The sequence below is a fragment of the Scleropages formosus genome, chromosome 5 (assembly GCF_900964775.1).
Source record: "Scleropages formosus chromosome 5, fSclFor1.1, whole genome shotgun sequence".
NCBI classification, from domain to species: domain Eukaryota; kingdom Metazoa; phylum Chordata; class Actinopteri; order Osteoglossiformes; family Osteoglossidae; genus Scleropages; species Scleropages formosus.
The window spans coordinates 2,083,247-2,106,433 of record NC_041810.1 but is presented as its reverse complement, the minus strand read 5'-3'; the positions used below and the strand labels follow the sequence as shown (position 1 = coordinate 2,106,433).

Below are 23,187 nucleotides of genomic sequence, written 5' to 3'. Positions count from 1 at the left end.
CCGTGTTACTGGGTTAGGCTCTGGCTCCCTGTGACAATAATGGGACAAGTGGTTCAGACTGTGTGTGTGTGTGTGTGTGTGTGTGTGTGTGTGTGTGTGTGTGTGTAATGGGGTTTGCAATTTACGGCTAGGCCATCTTAAGTTGAGGGCCCCGTGTCCCGTAACACTGACAATCCTGCTGCAAAATTCGAGCCCCCAGTGACACACAGTAACATGGGCAAACCTGGATTTAAACCTGTTTAAAGGCTGTAGCACAACTAACGTGACAGATTTCTTTTCTGACCTCCTTTGCTCTCCCGCAGGTTGTGTGGCTATCCGCCGTTCTACGACGAGAACGACTCGAAGCTTTTCGAGCAGATACTGAAGGCTGATTATGAATTCGATGCACCTTACTGGGACGACATCTCTGACTCCGGTGAGCAGACCTGAGAAGAAACGTGTCACGATAAGTCATCCTCAGCCTATATTTACAACATTCGGACAGCCTTTGGGATCGGTGCATCGATTCATTGCAAGCGAAAAATATTTGGTTAAGAACTTTCCAGAATGAATTCGTGTCATGGGGGGTATTTCAATGCTTTGAAGCACAAATCCCAAAATCCAACGTAATCCGCAACACTGCACAAATCACAGAGTCACGGAGCTCAGTGATCAAGCATGTTTCAGCAACAAAGAAAGATTATTGAAACCGGCCAAAAAACATTAGTAAACATGTCGACAAAAGACATTATTGTCCATTAGAAGAGGTCATGACCTTATTTTCCATATTGATCCATAATGATTTTTTACAAAACTTAGCTGGTAGTTTTACGGTACCTCCATTTACATGATGAAGCCCGAGGTGCATGAACACTTCTAACGGATACCCTATTTCAACGTGTTCAACTAGTCATTCTCAAACATGGTGCTATTTGTATTTATTAAGCCTATATTTTGAAAGCGTATTCGAAGCAAATGGAAATATGGAATAGGGACTGCGGCGCCGGTCTGATGCAATGGTTGATTTGATTTGGCCCAAAAAATGGGACTCATTCGGGATACACACCCAGAGATGTGTCCTGTGCGCAAGCCCGCCGTCCCGGTGGTCCACACGCCTGCGGCTCTCTCTGATGTCACCCCCCTGGCATGTGTGGTTCGGTGGGTGGGATCGTGGCAGAAAATGGGTCTGCACTACTTCACAGCTCCTCAGCCCTCCCCGCAGACTGCTGGTAAACCAGTGTGGTTTTACAGGAAAGGGAGCTGACAAACCAGTGAGGCATGCGGCCGAGGAGCAGAGCATTGTGGGAGCAGGCGCCGGCCGTGCGGACGAGTGATAGGAAAATGAACGTATCGTTGAACGTGTTGTCCCATCGCAATGGATTGGTAGCCGTCAAGGGCATCGCGGGGACATCCTTGTGGTGTTCCAGCACCTTCCCGGTCCCGTTTTGAACCCAATCACGCATCGTGTGTGTGTGTGCATGCGCATGATTTTGACACGATGCGTGCGCGCAAAGAAAACAGGGCAGGGTTGCATAACAAAATGCACGAAAGATGTGTTTTTATTCCGAGTCCTGAGGTCGACTTGTTTTGCCTTCAAAAGCAGAGCCGTGACCGATTTTTACTGCTTTGTTTTCACTCAACATCCATAGTGCGAAGAATGAAGGGATCTGTTTGATGTGATCTTGTGGTTTTTAAAGTTCGGTTTCCTGCACTTGACAAATATTTTTGGATTTGTGCTCCAGAGAACAGTTTGAAACTTTGATTTGGGGTTTTTTTCTTTCTTTGTTTTGTTATGGGGTGAAACTTTATTTGCTGTAGTGATTAGCTGTACGTTGTAAGTTATGGATGTAAATATGTTTGACACCAAGACTCTTGCAACATATGTTATATATCATTTTTTGTACTTTGTACTCTTAGCAAGCACTTTTATTCCAAATGACTTATTGTGGCATACAGCACCGTGGGTTTGGATGGGGCGAAGAAGAACACGGAGGTAACATTCATGGCAAACGATTTATTAGAGCAACGGCACCAGGAAAATAATGCTCTCGGTCCAAGGATCCCATTTCCTCTAGGACCTGCACTTTTTTTTTCCAAACTTTATTTAATAAATTTATTAGTAATACTCACAACCAAAACAATACATTAAAAATCCACAATCAAACAAATCCAACACCATTTTCTTACAGTTGGTCAACAAAATTACTAAACAACCATTACATAAAATACATCGCCAAGACAAAGTCTATCCCATAACAATCCCCTTTCTGGCTTCAAAAAATATAATTGACCCATCTCTTCCTCATACTAACATACCTGCAAAAGGACTATCCCCCCACAGCAGCTCAACCAAAATCATCATATCATAATACATACTTCCTTCAAAACACATAAAATATTTCTAAATCACAGTATAAAACTTGAACCTGCTCATCACCCTCAGGGTCTTCCTCAAACACCCTGGGAAACAGTGACCCCACCATTTTCCCTCTAAGTGCCCCCAGTGGTTACACACATTATTTACAGATTTCCCAGAATGCAACTATTTACACAAAACCAGTAACGTGGGTCGTTACGTTATTTTCACCATTTTACTAGCTGGATATGTTCCAGCTTTGAGAAGAGAATCCCAGTTCACTTTCAGTTTATTTTGTCTGCATCATACCAAAGTGGACAAATTTTGTTAATTTTTTTCAGCAGATGTGGAAAGAAAACGCATACCAGACGTACCAAAACAGCATGATGCCCACAGGATTTAAATATGGTGTCTTTTGTATTACATCTGTGTTCTTAACTACTGTTTCCTATTGCCCTGTTACTGTGAGCTTGGACATTTACATTTATTCATTTAGCAGATGCTTTTCTCCAAAGTGACTTAGATCTCAGAGAAATACAATTTGTGCATTATATTAGGAGAAGGAGAGACATAGCTGCAGATGTGATTCTTAAGTAAATCTAGTTAGTTTCTTTCCTCTTTATGCACCGATGTTCGTTGCACGAGTAGTTGCACAAAACTCAGGATAGACTAATCCTGATCACCTTCCTACAGTTTATTTATTTTTTTTAAAGGTACACAAACATTTACATACAATACAGGAGTAGTAGCTGTGTAAAGGCTTATTTGAGCATGATCATAAAGTCACGGTGGATGAACAGTTACACCATACATGCGCTTGAGAGATCCTGGGCAAAGTGAGTCCGGAAAAGGTGAGTTTTCAGACCCTTCTTGAATGTAGACAGAGTTTCAGCAGTTCTGAGTGAGAGGGGGAGGTCATTCCACCACAACGGAGTCAGAACCGAGAACCTCCGCGCTTTACCTTTCGTGCGCGGGACCACCAAGCGAGCAGAAGCTTGTACACATACTACGTAAAAAAATTATCTGTGAAAAGAATGAGGCAACAACAAACAAGTGTGTGCGTGTTTCTGTTTCCTTGGCAGCGAAGGACTTTATCAGTTGCCTGATGGAGAAGGACCCCACGAAGAGGTTCACCTGTGAGCAGGCCCTCCGGCACCCCTGGTGAGCGACTTGCCGCGTGGAGCAGCACACCTAACGCAGGCCCCCGTGATGGTGTGCATTACATGCATTCCACATATGCTGCAGAAGTGTTGCATATGCAGCTCTTCAATGAATGAATGAATGAATGAAACGTTTAAATCCCACTGCCAACACCACTGTGCTCCGTGTCACTTCAATGAGAAGAGCGCTATATAAAAATAAATAGAAACTGAGATGGATATCAGTCCCAAAGGAAGATTCACAACACGATACAGAACATACATACATGCAAACATATATGCATACAGCGAAGAAATAGACAAATATGTAGATGAATAAGATGGTTAATTAATGTCAGGACAATAAATATGCAAGTGTATTTCACAAGAAAGAGGGATGCGGTGGTGTAACGGGTTTGGCCGAGTCCTGCTCTCTGGTGGGTATGGGGTTAGAGTCCCGCTTGGAGTGCCTTGTGGTGGACTGGCGTCCCGTCCTGGGCGTGCCCCTTCCCCCTCCAGCTTTACGCCCTGTGTTGTCGGGTAAGGCTCCGGTTTGCCACGACCCCGCTTGGGACTAGCAGTTTCAGTCAGTGTGTGTGTGTGATTTACACAAGAAATGGGGCTGTGAATACATTGTTCCCATTAGAACCATGGGAGGGATCGCCTCCTTGGTGGGAAAATCTTCTGAATGAATGAATCGCAATTAGAGGCGGCTGGGCTTAACTCAGCAGTCTGGGTTTTGACAAGCTAATCGCCAATTAGGGGACCTCCCCCCCCTCGGAGCGGTGGTGGTGACGGGTAATGAGCTGCTGAGGGCGGGGGACACACCCCAGCTGAGATGCAGCATGGGAGGAACGCGGGGGGCGAAGGAATGACACTTCCAGGCTCTGCTGCACATCAGATGTCGAGAAGGTGCTGCGCAGCTCTGTGGAAAACATCCTGTGATCTACCATGAGATGGGGGGGGGGAGAAAAAACTAAATCTGTTTTCCAACCTTCACTTCTGAGCAGTCAGCCTGGAAAAGTGTCCATTTTAACATATCCGATAGCGCCATTTCAGGCTCATTCCTCCCAACATAGCAGTTCCGCTACTCTTTGGAGCGTCAGTGTGAGCTTCATGCTAACACTGCGATACAACTCGCAACAGTGGATAACTAGTACTGTTTTACCTCTCCCCTTTACTGTTTACCTAGGACAACTTATGTGTATAGTAGGTGTTTACCCTTTTACACAGCAGGGTAGTGTTTTACTGTGTCAGTTCAGAGTAGCTAGCTTGAGCGAGGGTGCTACAGCACGAGTTGGGGGTCAAATCTGTCTGGAAGTGCGTTTTCTTTACCGTAAACGTATTTTTTTAAATGTCGATGAACCGCAAACGGAATTCTTTTGAATTAATTAAACGTATGCCTTTTCGGCGGTGCACGGGGTTGGACCGGGTCCTGCTCTCCGATGGGTCCGGGGTTCGAGTCCCGCTTAGGGTGCCTTGCGACGGACCGGCGTCCCGTCCTGGGTGCGTCCCCTCCCCCTCCGGCCTTTCGCCCCGTGTTGCCGGGATAGGCTCCGGCTCACCGCGACTCCGCTTGGGATGAGCGGTTCAGACGACGTATACCTTTTCGTATTTCTTTGGAAGAGGTGAACCAAGTATGTGTCTGATACATCAATATGCAATATTAATAGTCTGTTCGTGTGGCACTGAGGGGAAATTGCTCTAATAAAGTGTTAAAGAGGTCATGAACTGAACGGAGAGCTGGTTTATCGTGTCAAAGCCAGTCCACAGCGGGTTTGGGGGTGGTGACAGGTGGGGTGGGGGGGGATCTTAGCAATGGAACCACTGTACAGTATTGGTGAGCCACAGTTCATCCATAGTAAATTAGGTACCATCCTCTTAGACATTGTAGCAGCTCCAGTAGACTGTGAGAACATCGTCTGCTCTTACCGTCCACTTTACTTACTGCTTTCCACGGTTAAAGTCTGTCAAGCTTGCATGGCTGCAAAACACGGTCACGGGTTTTCGGTCTACGGCTGTTTTACGGTTTACTGTCCAGGGGAATCCTTTATAAACGTCCAGTGTGTGTTTATAAGTGGTATTCATTCCATATATATTAAAATATGAAAGGCTTTGTTGAGGAAGCGGTCAACTCTTTCACACAAGCTTTTGAACACTGTTCTTGGGCAGGGAGCACGGTTTGCTCTTCTTCCATGGAGCAATGATGGTTAGCAAATGGTCCTGTGATGGCAACTCCTCCGGTGTAAAACCTTATTCGTGGTATATTCTGTTTATATATTCTTTTGTGCGCCAACATTGGTATTAAATGTCCCATTTAAGCTCTTTGAAGGTCGGTCTGAATGTCAGTGTGTCTTCCTTCAGGATTGCTGGTGACACCGCGCTCTGCAAGAACATCCACGAATCCGTCAGTCGGCAGATGAGGAAAAACTTTGCCAAGAGCAAATGGCGGGTGAGCGCTGAGTTTACGTGGTACTGGTTAGTTTCCGTAAACTGCATTGATATTTTTCTCCTGGGGTTACATTCGTTTTGTGAAATCTTGAAGGTAGATTTTTTTTCCAGATAATTAAATTATATTTTATTGTCTATTTTTAAAAAATTCTGTTTAGTGCAGTGTCAGCATGTCAGCAACCAGCCTTTATTTAGCAGTAAAATGTACTTAATTGAAAATAGCAGTGTAGGACCACCTTAATGCAACTCCCTTCCTCAGTGTTTACAGCTGATGTCTGATGCTTCTGAATGTTTGTGATTGATAAGAAGATAGCAAACAGTGTTTTTTTTTTTTTTTATTATTATTAAACAAATCACACACAATACTAGAACATTAATTCAGAACAGTCAACCTAGCCAGGGGGAATTTTAAAAAAACCTTTAAATTACAAAACACTCCAATAACCAGACATTACATCAAGACCTTAAAAATATCACAATAATAAACAGTCTTAATGGCCTTCTTATTATCACACTCCTTCATAGTGTCTATGTACTGCTTAACTTGTTTAAGAAAAACAGAAAATTTAGGTTTTTTATTAGCAAATTTTGACCTGTGTATATGATATTTAGCCAAAATGATTAATAAATTAATGATATGAGCTTGTTTCTCTGTATGTTTATCAAAACGGAAGAACCCAAACAGTACATTTTCATAATACAAAGCAAAATCCTTACACAATTTATCAATGATAAATTTTGAGACATCTCTCCATAGCTGTTTGGTATAACGGGAGTGCCAAAAAAGGTGAGGCACCGTTTCTGGGTGCAGGCTACAAAAAGAACAACTTGAATCAAACCCATCCTTGAATCGGCGAACAGTGTATATGTTTGTGACAGACGAATCAGTCAGCATTAAGCAGGAATAGGTGGAGACAACATGCTTTCGTTTTAAATTAGTTTTTAATGTACCTTGATCAGTTGATCTATATCAATGTTAATAAAATGCTAAAATGAAAAATCTTACAGCATATTTTTTAATATCTATATGCAAGACTTACACAAAACTTATCCCGTATACAAATTAAGGGACATAAGTATTAAGCTTTTCTTGAGAGTGTAGGTAGTAGCTGACCAGCACCACCACCTTATGGGTTGAATCACAGCTGAATAGTGAATTGGACAGATTACATATTTTTTTATCTTTACTAATTTTAATTAGATTTAATTTTAATGTTTAAAAAGTTAGAAAAGATCTTACTGAGTATTTTATATTTGTTTTTGTCTTTATCTGAGGATTGTAGAGGACATAACCCTGGGATAAACCGAGGGACGGCAATTTTTTTAATGATAATACTAATTGTGAATTTGGGGTAGAAGTGATTCATTTCACAAATTTTTAGTGACATCTGCCAGAGGATGTCTCAGGATGATGTGGTTTGACGGACACTGTCTTCTGTGTATTCCAGCAAGCCTTCAACGCCACGGCTGTGGTGCGGCACATGAGGCGGCTGCAGCTGGGCAGCAGTATGGACAGCTCCCACCATGCCAGCCAGAGCCAGAACCGCAACCAGAGCCAGAACCAAAATCCAGCGCATATCAAGAGCCAGTCGACAGACTCTAGCAGCCCGGCCCGCAAGGAATGTAAGTGTCATGTGGTCTCCTGGGAATTCATTCATATGGTCATATGGGAACATATCTGTTGCCCTTAGAGAGCAAATCAGTCCCGTGCCAAAATAAATTTGTGGAATAAATTTCAAAAAGTAATCATTTTAACGCAACACAGTCCCGTAACAAATGTTTCTCTTAATCAGAAGCCAGTCCTTTACCCAGCACAGATGAGTCCTGCGCCACACTGTGACCTACAGTATGTAGCAATGCTACCTCAAAAAAGGCGCCCTCCTAAAACCCCCTCTTGCACATAATCCAGCTGAACACACCAGCTGTCACTTCACATTTATTATATTTCCCTGATGCTATCTTCCAAAGTGACTTACAGTGCTATGGTAATTACAGTGACCAACCCATTTACACAGCTGGGTAACTTTTGCTGTATCAGTTCAGGATAAGTTCCTTGGTCAAAGGTGCTGCAGCCAGAGATGGAATTCAAGCCTGCATCTTCTCTGTCCAAAGGCAGCGGCTGTAACGACTCGGCCACCTGCTGCCCTTTTCTTCTACTTGCGCTCAAATTGTTAGAGGAAGTTCTTGCTGTTGACTGGGCTTTCCACAGATTTGGGTCTAAAACAGGTGCTGTCTTTGTCCAGGTCTGCCGACGTCCTCCGCCCCCTGTAGCCTGGCCTTGGCGACTTCCTCACCTGCGGCAGGGCTCACGCCAGGAGGGGAGGGGCAGAGCCGCTCCCGCCCGTCCACTGTCACGGTAGTAAACACTGGGACCAAGTGACGCCAGGTTCCGCGAGGAACGAGCTGGGAGGCCACAGCACTGTGAGAGGGGGTGCCTCTCCACACTGTGCCACTGTTGTCCGGATCCCGCCCCAGCTCGCCCCTCGCCCTGCTCCTCTCACCCTCCGGGAGGACTGGATGAGCAGAGGACCTTTTAAGCGCCATATTTTCTACCGTCTCTTCTCCGACACGGAGTCTCTGCATTGCATCCCTGCACACCGCATCCTCACGAATCGGGCCAGATCGCCTCCTCGTCCGCAGCCTGGATTCGACAACGCCGCAGGGCTGTTTCCATAGAAACACAAACAAGGACTGTGGTTCAAGTCATACTAATCAACTGAATGTTTGAAGTTTACTGGCTGGACGGCCACGTTGCGTAAGACTGGATGAGAATCCTTGCTCGAATCTGAATGGAGTTCTTGTTCTGTGGTAGAAGCTGCCTTGGCCGTAGAAGGTCAGGCAGCTCTTCCCTGCGTGAATGTTTCTCCCAGATGTTACGTTGAGTAGAACAGCTTTTAAGCGAATCCAGCACCTTTTGACCAGTCTAGTAGCTCTTGTATCAATGGTTCATCTTCTTGAGTTCCTGCTCGTTTCCGCTTTGTTTTCGTTCCAGTTGCTGTTCTTATGGTCACGAAGGCCAATGGAGAGTTTTGTTTCCTGCTCCAAGGTGTTTCCATCCCTGGGTTTCTATCTTCGGTTCATGCATGCACACATTCAAAGTGCTTTAAGAGTACGAGACGACTGTTGAGGGGTGTTTTCCAAAAGCGGCATAATGTGCGGCAGCAGCTTCCGGCGGGTTTTTGCGCAGAACTCAACGTGGCTGCCAGCAAAACTCGTGAAGTTCCGCCCTGACTGCCAGGCGGTAGAGATTGTAAACAGTTTTTAAAATCCCACAATGGGGTCATAGCATTGTACAATTTCTTTGTTAATGGAAACATGTAATATGTTTCGTTATTTTCTTACTTTATAAGACTTTTATAAAATCATTCTATATGCGGTACCTATACAGTATATAAACTTTTGTCGTCATATGTGCAGGTATGTTTCGGAAATCAGATGGTGAATTTTGGAGTTGTGGGCAGAAGGAAGAAAAAGTGGTTTAAAAGGCCATGGTCAGGTTTTATGAGAGTGAAAATGGTGGTTGCGTTCGTGTTCCCAGTATGCATGAAGGTAGAACTGTGGTTGCAACACGGTGACAGACACCATGATGTCAGAGTGTGAGGTTTCACCAATATGCCCGAGTTCTCAGGGAATTCCACAACTGCAATGGATGTTGATTTACAGCTCGACGTCTTCATTGCGGACCTGCTTAGGTCTGCATAGACATGTTAAGTATGGTAATGTGTGAACTACTCATGATGAGCTTTGTGGATGCAGGTGACTTTGAGTGCATTTTCCAATTCTTGAATTGTCAGATTATGTTGTGTTCTTTACATTTCTTGGTACAGTGGTGACGAATACATTAAGTGAATAAAAGTACGATATTATATATTCTTAAGTGCCATAAGCACTGCTTGGCTCTAATATCTTGTCATGTTTTTGTATTTTAGTTGATTAGGTTTTGTTGGAATGACAAATGCCATACTTTGGGGTTGGCCTCAGTCACCCCCCGACATTGTCATGGGCAGGCTTTGGAGACACAGGAAGCTGCAGATCACATGTTTCCTGGAGAAGTCTTCTAGAAAAACCCTGGACCCAGTGAACAAGGGGATTTGTTCTGCTCCGGCGTCTTTGTGTGAAGTTGACTTGTTCTCACAGCTCTGCTGCAATGACCACTTAGATTCACACCTTCTACATCCTGATGAGGTCTTCTTGTAGTAGTGGATGTGAAAACAAGATACAGTATGACCTCCTCGACCTGGAGTGGGATCTTAGTTAGGGCTTTGGTTTATAGGGATGGGTTGCAGTTCCGTGTTGAGTTTGGATTGAGGGCTGGGTTATGACTGAGGGGTAAATAATGCCTGGGGATTTTGTTATGACTGGCACAAGTGTTTGTGATGCGGCTGACAGCTGAATTCACAGCAGCACTGCTTCGTCATACAGCTTTCTAGCTTTAACTCTTAGCTCCTTGACAAGGATAATCCTGGTCCTTTCTAGGGGTTCCTTACTTTTTATACATTCTTCATGTGAAAGACAAAAATAACTAAACATCTATGAGAAGAAATAGAAGAGAATACAGCTCAGCAGCCCCTGATCGTAATCTCAGGGCTTGCGTGGGTTTGGCCATAAATGTTTTCTCAGTTGTGTTGAAGTCTTTTTGAAGATACTGGCTTCCCTCTGCAATCAATGGCTTCCCTCAACAAAATCATTCATCCGTTGCCCAAACCAGCTCGAACCACAGCTGCAAATGCCGGAAACCCTCATTTACTGCTTTGACATCAAACTCATATGCTATGTGAATGTCCTCAAATTTAACTCCCGTTAATTCAATATTTCTAAATGTAACCCCTGGACATTATTTCAAATCCATGGATCCGGGGTTCTGTGACTGGATCAGGTAGGAAAGTAGAGGTGAGAGGGTCTCTGAAAACAATGAGAAAGATGTAAACGGTTGAGTGCGGACACTAGCTAATGATTAATTTATCAGGTATTCATAGGGTTTTAATGGATGGGGAACTCTGGACTGCTTAGTTCAGACAGCTCAGCCCTGTTGTATATTTGTGAAGACACATATCCCCATTCTTTTTTGGTTTATTTATTTTTAAATACTGCGCTGTTCCTAGATTTTCAAATGTCTTTGGCTGAAAATGTCTAAATAGTATTGAGATGGAAATAGATTCTTTTAAAAATATTTTAGATTTTTTCTTTTAACTTTCATCCATTGTCCATGAAAGTGGATGTAAGTGATACTGTTATTGAAGTAATGCATCTGCCGTTTCAAGCTGAGATGAGCTCAAACACATTCCTGGCTGGATACTCTGGAAGTACATGGTTTTCCACTGATGTTGAGAATAAAGAGTTTGGATTTGTTCAGAATTTTGCTTAATACACAAATGTTACAATGATCTGTCAGCATAATTTATCAATTGTTTATGTGATACACTTTTTATACTCCCTCTGGGATTTACGTAAATATAGGCCTGTTTCAAAATGCTCTGGGTCCATGACTATCATTGAGAAAATCAATGTGAACCGTACAGGTGTGTCTTGGTGTGAAGAACACCTGAACAGGTACGGTAAACGTGGCCATCCTTACTGTGCTCTGCATGGGTTTTGTTTGAAATAGAGACAGGTGTAAGAGGTGTTGGAGACTCCCCACACCTGTCATCAGGTCACTTCTTGGTTTCTCAGGTGCAGTGTCTGCTTTTCACCTGTGTCTTTTGGCTTTTCGTCTCTTTTAGCCCTTAGTATGAAGTTATTAACCTCTCGCATGTTTTGCCAGTGGTCACCACTATGTTTCACATCTTGTTCACACTGGGTTACCTACTACTGTAGACACTGCTGTGATTCATGTACAGCCTCTTTTAAAAGGTCATGATGGAAATAAAAAAAAATGCTTTTTTTTCCTGCCAATACATGTAAAGTATCACTAAGGTCTGTCAGTGTTCCAAGGTCAGCCATAGGTAGAAAAGGCATAATGTTCATCATTTCCATGTGCTGGTAATTTTCCCTACCATGAATGACACACAAACACATACACAGGTAGCCTGCTAATCCAGGTTCTTTGGAGTTGCGATGCCTGAGGTCAGATTTCATAGTGGCAGGTCTTTGACTCCTGGGATTACTCATTAGACCTATGGTACAAAGAGAGTGTAACTAGTAAAACAAGAAGCTGTATACTGAGGCGGTCAAGGGGCTGTGCACCTTGTAGAAAAAGAGGTGGTGTACCCAATCTATCCCCAAGAAGCTCAGTTCTGAGCCCTCACCTAAACCCAGTTATGTGACATCATACCACTTAACCAACTGCCCAAGGAGACCCCAGGTTTTCAGCCCCAGAGAGTATTCCTCTAGACTGCATGTTTTCTAAATCAGCCATTGGTGTTCAGGTGTTGCACAACGAAATTCTTCAAAAGCTTTGTTCAATGCCAGTAACACCACTGTTGTGTTCTCTAATTGGTAACCAAAGACAAATGCATCTGGTGTCTATTAACATGTCAATCTCTCCCATTCTAGTTTTGATTGTGTACTAAGGGCTGACAAACAACCAATAAGCAAAAACATCTAATGGAGCATGTTCTTGTCTGTGCACTTAAAGTGTATGAGCATAATTTTTTCAAAGAGCTGGATCTCAGTAGAATCCAGGTGAGTGTGGGTGAATAGAAAGGTCCCTATAGGCAGAAAGAGCCACCATCTGCTTCAGTAGCAGACATGCCAGACCAGGAAACTGTAGTTTTAAATGTCTTCTCATCCTCCCAAAGTTGTTATTCTTCATGTTTATCAAGTGGAGCAGTAGCTCAGGCTGCATCCTGGCATGTAAGGGGTTTACCCATAAGTGAAATCATGTATTTGACACATACTGTATATCTGTTGCATATTTCATTAACAAGTATGTTTTAAGTGAACCCTTAGGGCATCCCACTGCCTTCCAACATCCAGTTTGAGAACTTCATTAATTGGGCTTGTGGGTTGATGGCTTTTATGCCCCGTCATACACCACCATCGTTTACCATATTTGCACTTCGGTTCTCATCTCAGTGTAGTAGACCTCTGGACTTCTGTCCTGTAGAATATATTGGTTGAACAGAAGATAATTTTCATGAAACAGTTGGTTGGCATTCACACCAAATTTGGTCACAATGGACCAAGGCAGGCAGAGCTGATCTCATTTCTAGGTCATACAAATGACTACTAGTTTCAGCTATCCTAGTGGTTATCTTCAGAGTATTCTTCAACAACTCATCCACTTACTTTCCATGCTAAGATGAAAACAACTATGTGAATTTCCCCTCTAATTCATAATCCACTGAGAATCAGCCAAAAATGCACCTAGAGAGAAGAAAAAACCCAGGTTGTGCAGCAGTTGCTGTCATTTGCCATGGATCTCACTACCGCTTTTAGGATATTCCTTCCAAAAAGGTGGTTGAAGACTTGCATTGTATTGCACAACAAACCATTTAAAAGTTGTATTTCAGGTTTTATAACAGAAATCAGCCTTTACAGTCCATCCACTTCTAGTTTAGTGCTGTGATTGACTGGTCAAGCTGTGACATTCTATAAACTAAAAAAACATTTGGTATGTGGTCCACAAGCACTGGTCTTGTTCAAAGTGAACTTTATTATAGCAATCACTCATAAAAGGTATTACTAAGGCAACTATAAAACTGCCCCATGTGCTTTACAGGAATTTTTATGAAATGCAAGCATGTTTAAAGCTCCAAAAGACGCCTAAAAGCTCCACCATTGTTTGCAAACCTACTATACCCTCATAATATCTATATGTATAAAAACACACATAAAAATCCAGGTCTTGTGACTGTAAAATTTCCATAAAGGTGTTCTCCGAAGCCCAATGAAATGTGAACTATTTACTCTTTGCATGTTATGGAGATGATCCATGTTTTTCTGAAATGGCTACCAATGCTAATTCTACTGTGATGTGGCAATTTGTAACAGGGCGTGTACAGCAGATGCCTTTGACAATCATGTACACATATCAGAGTTTACATCACGGTGAACACAGAGGAGAGAGAGAATGTTTTTTTTCCTTCAATAAATTTTGAATGATCGTTATGCTATACCTTCGTCTGTCTTTCCTTCACTGCATCTTACTGTGGGAAAAGTCATTCCGATGCAGGAGGAGTTTGGAAGGGATGGCTTAACTTGCGCAGTAATAAATAAAACCGGTCCAGATTTTCAGCCTAGATACTTTCACAGAGGCTGAATGTTACACACACACACATTTTCAGAACCGCTTGTCCCATACAGGGTCACGGGGAACCGGAGCCCACCCGGCAACACAGGGCATAAGGCCGGAGGGGGAGGGGACACACCCAGGATGGGACGCCAGTCCATTGCAAGGCACCCCAAGCAGGACTCGAACCCCAGACCCACCAGAGAGCAGGACTGTGGTCCAACCCACTGCGCCACCGCACCCCCCATGTGAATGTTACATTAATGGAGAAAAGATTAGCCAACGAAACACCATCTTTGAGAGTAGAACGTCCAATCAATGCAAACCTCCAATGAAAGTTCAATGAAAAGTCACTTTTATGTTTCTAATTTGTATGTACTAATATACACCACCTGGTCAATTTAATAGATACATCTAGTTAGTATCTAGTAGGAACCTCTTCTGCCTCCAGAGCAGAATGGATTCAGCAGTAAGATGCTGGACACATTACTGCTGCAGATTTCTTGGCTCATTCCTTGTGCTAACATTTTATTCCAATTCATCCTGAAGATGCTCTATTGGCTTGAGGTGGGCACTGGCAGACAACTGGAGAAAAGTAAATGCAGGGTCATGTTTGTGGAACCATCCTGAGATGTGTGCTTTATGACATGACATTGTCCTGTTGAAAATCCTAGACTAACCATCATGAAGGGATGGGTACCTGATTTGTACTTTAGCAAAAGCCAAGTACTTTGTGGCATTCACACTTGGTTGGTGCTAAAAAAACTAATGTGTGGCCAATCTATACCATTGACACCAGGGATCATGGATTCATGAATTCTCTCTTTTTACACCAATATTTGAGCATGCTGACAGGTTCTCAAAACAACAGAGACCAGGGAACAGCACCCTTCAATCATCCAGTGATTGCTTATCCAGTGGATTCTCATCTTCTTGTTCTGAGGCCTTCCACTGCTGTAGTCCATTTATCTGTCTCTGAAATTCTGTACAAGTGCAGAAAGTCCATCAGTACTGTTACGGGAAAAGGTAGAGGAGACTGGACATTTTATTAATTCCTTGACACCTACTTCTCAGTTCTAACTGTCCTACAAACACCCAAAGAAAACCTGACTGTTGGTCAGGTTGACCCATCCTTCAGTTCACAATTAGTCCATGCTGAACAAAGCTATTGGAAGATTGCTTTCCAGCTGCTGTACACAGCGATCCAAGGAGCTCATTTGCCAGTGAGTTTGATCTGACATCTTTACCGAACCAGGTCACAGTCCAGGTGCAGAATGACAGCTGAGAGCTGTTACCACTCCATCACTCTCTTCACACTGATGCACTCTTGGGGTGAAATGCTAGGGATGGGAGTCAGCAGTTCTGTGTTAAAATGAAGTCTTTCTTCCCTTAAAAGTTCACAGAGGATATTCCATTTCTTATCGTTCATCTGTCGGGTGCCAGGCCCATCTGTCAACCCTGACACCTTCCTCCTATCTTCCGACAAACAAAGCAGAGGTACATTGATGTCACATGCAGATGTCTCCTTTGAAGGCCATCTGAGTGGAGTTGCATTGCCCTCCTTTAATTTAGTGCTGTAAAGGTCACAAACTAACCCCGCTTTCTCCCTGCCCTTTCAGTTCTCGCCCTGCCCTTCCGTTTATTTCGAAAGAGCATTCAGTACTCAAATCCATCTCGACTTGACACCAATTTGTTAATTTGAAAGGTTTGCATTTAATATCTGTAAAACTGTTGGCAAAATGACATTTTCTACAGTTTACAATGGAAATCTTCCCAGTGTGTTAATTATTTATTGGGAAGATATAACAGTCTATTGCCTGCTGTCTTTGCAGTAGGGGCTTCAATACAGATATACTGAATGCATTATTGCAATGAATTCAGCGAAAAAGGAAACAGATGGAGAAAGTAACATGCTGTAGATATCTGCTCTAAAGATTTCTCCATACTGACAGTGAGTCAGTTTATTTCTCCTTCTCTCACTCCTCATTCCTTCTCCCTGGGGTGCATGTCCGGCCTGGCAGTGCTTCCAGAGTAATGCTGAGACAGGAATTTGCAACAAAGCCACGTGAGATTGCTCACCTGCAATCACTTCTGCAGAGATGACAAAAGGGGTCTCTTGGGGGTTAAGCCTAGCCTGAGGCCAAGTGCCCCAGCTCAGGGGATCATTCGCACCTGTGTGCTCTGGGTAGATGGGGCTGAACCCGAAGCAGGAACACAACTCCACCCCCATGGATATGCTGCATTCAGGGATTCAAAAATATGGCGACATGACGGAAGAAACAGGCCCTAGCCGTCACGTCCGCACAGGCACCTCAACCAGGAGCACCTGACTCCAATTAAGCACTTGGCATTAATCGGAGCACTCGACCTTAAGAGCACACCTCAGCCCCTTCCCAGTTGTGGAATCTCATTGAGACAACTGTCCCCTCTGTGCCAATGATACTCACCACATTCTATGTCCTGTTTCTTTTTGTATCCTGTTCTTCATTCCCTGGCTCCTGACCTTTCGCCTCCCGACTTCAACTATGAATCTTTGCTCTCATGCTAATCGCCAAGCTACCGACTCTTGGTCCATCCCCAACAATAAGAACACGTCTGATCCCTCATTTCTAAATAAACAATCCTGCACTTGGGTCCAGCCTCCCTTGCGTGACACCAGCTGTTGCAGCACAGCAAGACCAATCAGACGTAATTCACTGGACAGTCTTATGTTTAGTCATCCTTCCTGAATTCTGCATGAAGTCCAGTGTTTCAGCATTTCAATTTGGTTAGACTTGTATTTAGCTAGGCTTGAACTAAGGTGGGTTGGGTTCAAAATCTTTTTTGGCCTGGTCTTTGGTTAATGTTTGGCTAAGGGTGGGGCTAGCATTTGTCTAGGTTTAGGGCAACATTTGGCATGGATTGGGCTGGAGTTTGGGTAGGATTGAGATAATTCAGTGCTGTCCAGGAGCCATCATTGGATATGATTTGATGTGCATCTGACCAAATCTGGGCTGGTGTTGTGACTGGATTAGACTAACATTCCACATTTGCTCAGGATTAGGCTGCTGCTTGACTGAGATGAAATGAGGAGTTACACCTAAGCACATTTAGCTTCTTGCAGTAAACAGTTCATCTGAGGGTCCTACAGCAGTAAATGGGTTGTAGGACTTGCACTGGCACTCCTCTGCATGCATGTCCATGATGGGAGTACTACTTGGCTTCTCCCTCTATTCTTTGATCCCTATGTTAATCAGGGGCCAAGAATGTTCCAGAAGATACGGATGTCCACTTACTGTGACAAACCACCCTCTGGTGTAGCAAGTAGACTCAGGAGTGTGAGAGACAGAACAGTATAAGGCCCCGGTAGCAGAGATGCTTATCAGTAACTGTAAATGTCCAGCACTTGTACTATGGGCATATGTGTGTGGTTTGTTCCCCATATAGGTTTGTGTGTGTGTAGATTACCTGTCAAAAGTCCAAGTACACCTGGACAATACCCATGTGGTACGAAATGAACATATGAGTGAAGGCACAGCAACCCACAAGTGTTCTACATCTCTGGGAACTGCTGCTAAGAAGAGATGGCAACTCATATCCAGGTCAAACTTGTTAACCTAGTGGGGAAAACAGCTAGTTTCCTGAAAGTTTACCCAAAAGAACAGGCTTCTGATAGGGTGAAGAAGCAGTCTCTGATGGGTGGGTCATCAAACAGGGACAGTAAGGATGACCAGGTGGATTTTTGTGGATTCAAAGAACCAACACATGCAGATTGATAATGAAAAGATGCACTTGTAAATTGGGTCAGCTGACCCAACAAAACTTACCTTCCAGTAGCAGTCAATAATGGGTCTGGAGTTGGTCCTTTCTGGGTCCAAGCCCAGATCGGTGCATTGGCTCAGGTTCAATATGTTGTTACAGGAAATATTAATGTATTTTAATGATATCACACAGCAGAGAGTGTGAGACAGACTAAGGATGACCACTTACAGACCTTTATAAAAACACACAACCATTCTCACTACATTTGGCAACAAGATCACAACACTGTCATTGGGTGCACACACAGTGTTAAGCCATGTTGCCACTGTTATTAGATTCAATTATCACGTTATTCAGTATTTCAGGCAAAAGTTCAGCTGTTTCAATAATCACTTTTGTTTCATTCTTTCCGTTTTCACAGTATTTCACAGGCCTAATTGGTATTGCTTCCACCCTGCCAAACAGAAGCAATCCCTTTGGACTTGCTTTGTAGGGCATCATGGAAGTGTCCACCCTTCTTGGGGAATATACCATCATGGCGGGGGTGTTCAAATGTGCTGGAAATTGTTAAGAGCAATTGGGAATGTGACACGTATACAGCGGAACCTCGGAACTCGAACGCTTCTGAACTCAAACAATTCGGAACTCGAACAAGTTGTTCAAGAAAAAAATGTCTCAGAACTCGAACTGATGAACCTTTTAGGCTAAAACCTGTCGAACACGTGACGCGTCCTTTTTCCCATAAAGCAAAGGGTGCATATGACGCGTATGACTCGGTATGAGTCGGTCTTGCCTGAAAACTCATGGAGTGAACACCTCACTGAATTGTGCTGTGAATTTCCGTGTGTTTTTGTGGTTATTTTATATCTTATATTAAATAAGCCATCATGGGTCCTAAGAAGGTTACTAGTGAAAGCAATCAGCCAAAAAGGAAAATAGTGAGAGCTACGATAAAGGTTAAAAAGGAAATAATTGAAAAACACGATAGAGGTGTCCGCGTGGTTCATCTGGCTCCACAGTATGGAATGCCTAAATCTACGATTTGCACTATACTGAAGAATAGAGACCATCAAAGCAGCTGCTGTTGCTAAAGGAGTGAAATCTATTACAATGCAAAGACCACAGGCAACGGATAAGGTTGAAAAACTCCTGTTAATTTGGATGAACGAAAAACAGTTAGCCATTGATATCAGAAACAATAATTGTGTTTCATTTTATTTTATTTCATGTATTTATGGGTTTTACACGTTTTATTTATGCTTTTAGCATCAGGTATGTATGTATATAGGTTGAAATAGTCAATAATTTGGGGATCTGGAACGGATTAATCCAATTTACATTATTTCTTATGGGAAAAATTGATTCAGAACTCGAACGCCCTTCTGGAGCTAATTAAGTTCGAGTTCCGAGGTTCCACTGTATTTATGTATCTTTTTTTGGATACTTTATATGAATGTTTTCATATGCATTTTTGTCTGTATTTTACTTTATACAGTGTTTTGTACGGCCATAATATCTAGTGTTAAATATGGTATAGTCTAAGAGGAGGTGGAGCTCGGGACACATGAGGTCGCCCTGAGTACAATGGCGGAGGGCTGAGGCCTTGATGTGGAAGCTGAGTAGTTGTACGGAGCTACGTTGTGCTATGGCAGCTGCCTGCCTATAAATATTGTCAACAGTTTGCACTTTGTACAAGAATGTTAGAACTTCTCAGTGGTGCTGCACTTCCCTGTCTGAGACTTTGTTATCCGACAGATCAGCGGACCCAACGCCGTCTTTTTTCGGCACCGGCGAACGTTTGGTGCGACGGAGCGGCGCTGTACGATTTCCAGAGAATAAACATCATCTCCCTTCCTCTGTCTGCATGTTTCCCCTCCCTGTGTGTCTTTCTGTCCACTTTTGTCTGCCTTTCCTTGTTTACTGCAGCTTTCTGTGGCTTCTGGAGTTTTAATTATATCTCCTCGAAGTCGCCGAAAGACCCGCTGCCTGCGGATGGAGTCATTACGTAACAGTCAAACCGAAATAAAGCCTTTAGTCAGGGCCCAGGAATGCCACGGTCGTGTGGGGGGGAGAGATTCCAAAACAGCTGCCAAGATGGATGAGGCGGACAGGAGTCACCGAGCCCACCGCATCGCCGGTTCCCCTCTGCCAGGTGTTTGTGACTACTGCAGGTGTAAATGTTTCCATGGTAACCTCCCCCCCCCAATTTGTTCTGAGCTTTTCTTTTGAGACAGGAACTTGATCTTGACGGACAGCCTGGAACAAGACGTGCCTGTTTTCGGCATGAAATGTATTTTCACGATGCGCCGCTCTCGTAACTTCACAGGATTTAAATTGGCCGTCATTTTTCCAGCACGCCAAGAAGTTTCCCTCACGTAAGCAAGCCGTCACGCATTTTTTCCCAGGACTTTCCCTTTGGCAGCACAATACGACGGTAGCATTGCACAGCCACGAAATGTGCCCAGTTTGTCCAAGAAATAGATCTGAAAATAACTGACATTTATCGAAATTTTTCTGGAAAAAAGCTATGTCATGTTCATGTGTTTTTGTTCATATTTCTGTTCTCCACCTTTTATTTGTACAAACATCTTCATGCTTTTTCTCAAACGATGGCATTTCATTCGGCAGCAATAATGGTAAACAGTGCAAAAAAACCATTTTGCAAAACCCTTCCTGTAGGAACAGGTTGCAGAAACTCTAAGCAAGTTAGTAGCCAGTATGCAGCTGAACTTTTGTACAAACACTTTTACACGGCTATCTGGGCTTCGCTGAATTAGGCAATTGTGTGAAATATTTACCCTTAAAATAATAAAGGATTTACATCAATCTCGTTTTGATCCCAGTAAAATTAGCATCACAACTGTTTGTCATTCAGATCTTAAAATTAATCTTGGTTGTTTTGTAAAGTTAAAATTTTAAACCATAGGTCGATGTAGCTACTGAAATTATTGGAAATATTGGGCTGAGCCTTCAATTTCATATAATTTCATTATGGAATGGGTGTTTGTATGTAGCGTGGCATAGGGATATATCTAAAAACTGTTGCCCTACAATGTATGATTGAGATATAATTGTTGTAAACCGTCACTGAGCGGCACAGTAAACTAGGTGGTGGACAGTCCCTAGGTGACGTAAAGAGATGGGTTCTCAGAGGCCAGTGGACACTTATATAAGTGCAAGGACACCTGATGTTAAGTAGGGAGATGAGTCTGAAGGCTTTATGTGCTCACAGTGTTTTTTTTTAATATATATTTTTATCACTGTACAGACATTCCTCTATGACAATGTGGGTCTGTGTGGCTGTACTCATTAAAAGTAATATTTCTGTACTCCTTTATCATACAGCTGCTATGCTGACATACCGTAGGGTGGAGAGTGTTGGTGCTATATAATGGTCTACTCCTATCACAAAAGCCTCCCAATGAACCTCTGTTGTGAGAAGAGAGAGAGTAAGTGGTGTAGCCCCCAGGGTAAAGCACAGGTACAGGCTCACAAATGTGTTGTACTATTTTGTGTCTGCTCATCTGGACAGGAGGCTCCAGCCCTTTTCCACAGGACCAATCCTGAGCATGCCAGGATTCATTCCTCTGCAGCGAAGTAGGAGAAACACAGAGACCAGGTCACAGGGGGCCAGTTTGGTATGCTTTCGGGACCTGGGGATGGGTCAGGTTCAAGCAGGTGACCGGTCGGCCTGCCAATGCAGACGTGACTTAACTCCAATCAAAACCTTACTGTAGAGGTACGGAGTACCTCGGCTTGAGGTTCCAATCCTCTATTTGTTGATGTTTCTGCCGTTGTCGGGGAGACAGGGAGAGTCAAAGGTATAAGGTTACAAGAATGGAACATCCTATTTGATATGTGTGTTTTTCATTGCGTCCTCCTGACTGGATGCACATGCTGGAGAGCAGATTTCCCAGAACTGCATGTTTTTCTGTAGCTCTTGAAATCCCAGATTTCTATATTCTGCGTTGAGCAAATGTGTAACAGGAAACAGGTCAATAACAGAGATGGTTGCAGAACATGCTTGGATGGCGGGTTTTTTGTTACACACACACACATACACTAAGAGTTTATTAAATTTGTGGAAGAACATTCCCAAGCGCTGTTTGAAATGCAAAAATGTGTATAATCAGCAACAAAGTGCTCAGAGAAGCGCCCCGGGGTCATGCCATTCTCTCCACCGTGGCGGCCCTGCAAACACGGAGAGCTGTCAAAGCGTCCTGACACTTTCTAAGTGGCGTCCTTATTGCGGGTCACAGGTTCATTATTAATTCGGGTGATGAAGCTCCTCCTTTGTGTACAGTATTCCGTCACCCCCTCATATGAGTCACTACAGACAATCAAGAGGTTCAACCCCAACGAAGGAGAGTGCAGAGATCAAGATGATCACGGACTGACTGGTGGCTGTGTTGATCTGTGTGTGTGGTGGGTCATTTGGTGTTGTACTCACTCCATTAGATCCTTACAGTACATCCTTAGATGGTATTATGGATAAAGAACCTGCATTGCTGTATTGCTGTCTGGAGGTGCTGCAATGTCAAGTCCCAGATGAGGTCCCAGTTGTAGCCTTGTTGCTTCCACAAAGAACATCAAGCCATATCGATGCATGAAGTGTGACTTGGTCATGGACGAAAATTAAAAATGATCCCTACCACTGTGTTGAACAGCACTTCTATCAGATAGAAATTCAAATGACGCTTGGGAGATGATGTAAATCATGTGGGTGTGAGGCAGCTGTGCTACTCACTGAGCCGCAGTGCCACCATGTTTAAAGAACTTGCTATGAACGCAAACCTCAAGTATCATGTTTGACTCCGCTAGGTGGGTAATGACATAGCAAGGCCAAGTTCACCGAAAATACTAGTCCACATGTTAATTAATGCAAAAAACCCTAATGCAATTAGACCTTTCATAGTGAAATCACATGCCCTCTGTCTACAGTATAGCTTGCTAATTGTATTATTCTTGTAATTAGCATTACGATGTTCATCCTCATTTGCATCTGGTTCCCTCATAATATACAGCAGAGGAATAACAGCCAAGCTTGATAAAAATGCTGAGCTTTCAGTCAGCTTGAAGTAATTATTAATGTGTTGCACTATTAATTCACTGCTTAGCTGATGCCTTTATCCAACATGACTTACAGGGTTTGACCCATGCACACAACTGGGATTGGGGGAACCACCCAGGTCAATCCTATTCACATTCATTTATTTAGCAGATGCTTTTCTCCAACGCAGCTTCCAATGAACTCTATGTAGTGTTATCAGCCCACACACCTTATTCGCTGCTAGATACACTACTTACAATGGGTCACTCATCCATACATCAGTGGAACACACTCTCACTCA

At 43.3% G+C, this 23,187-nt stretch overlaps 1 protein-coding gene across 1 annotated transcript in view; it reads left to right on the top strand.

The window, feature by feature from the left end:
• The window catches only part of camk1da (calcium/calmodulin-dependent protein kinase 1Da), an 85,124-nt gene extending 71,962 nt beyond the window's left edge, over positions 1 to 13,162 (top strand). Inside the window, exons 7-11 of the mRNA XM_029251788.1 lie at positions 303 to 415; positions 3,418 to 3,496; positions 5,839 to 5,926; positions 7,374 to 7,548; positions 8,169 to 13,162. Of these exons, the coding sequence (XP_029107621.1) occupies positions 303 to 415; positions 3,418 to 3,496; positions 5,839 to 5,926; positions 7,374 to 7,548; positions 8,169 to 8,305 (592 nt within the window). The 3' untranslated portion in view covers positions 8,306 to 13,162. The remainder of the gene's footprint in view (positions 1 to 302; positions 416 to 3,417; positions 3,497 to 5,838; positions 5,927 to 7,373; positions 7,549 to 8,168) is intronic.
• Positions 13,163 to 23,187: the final 10,025 nt, after the last annotated feature.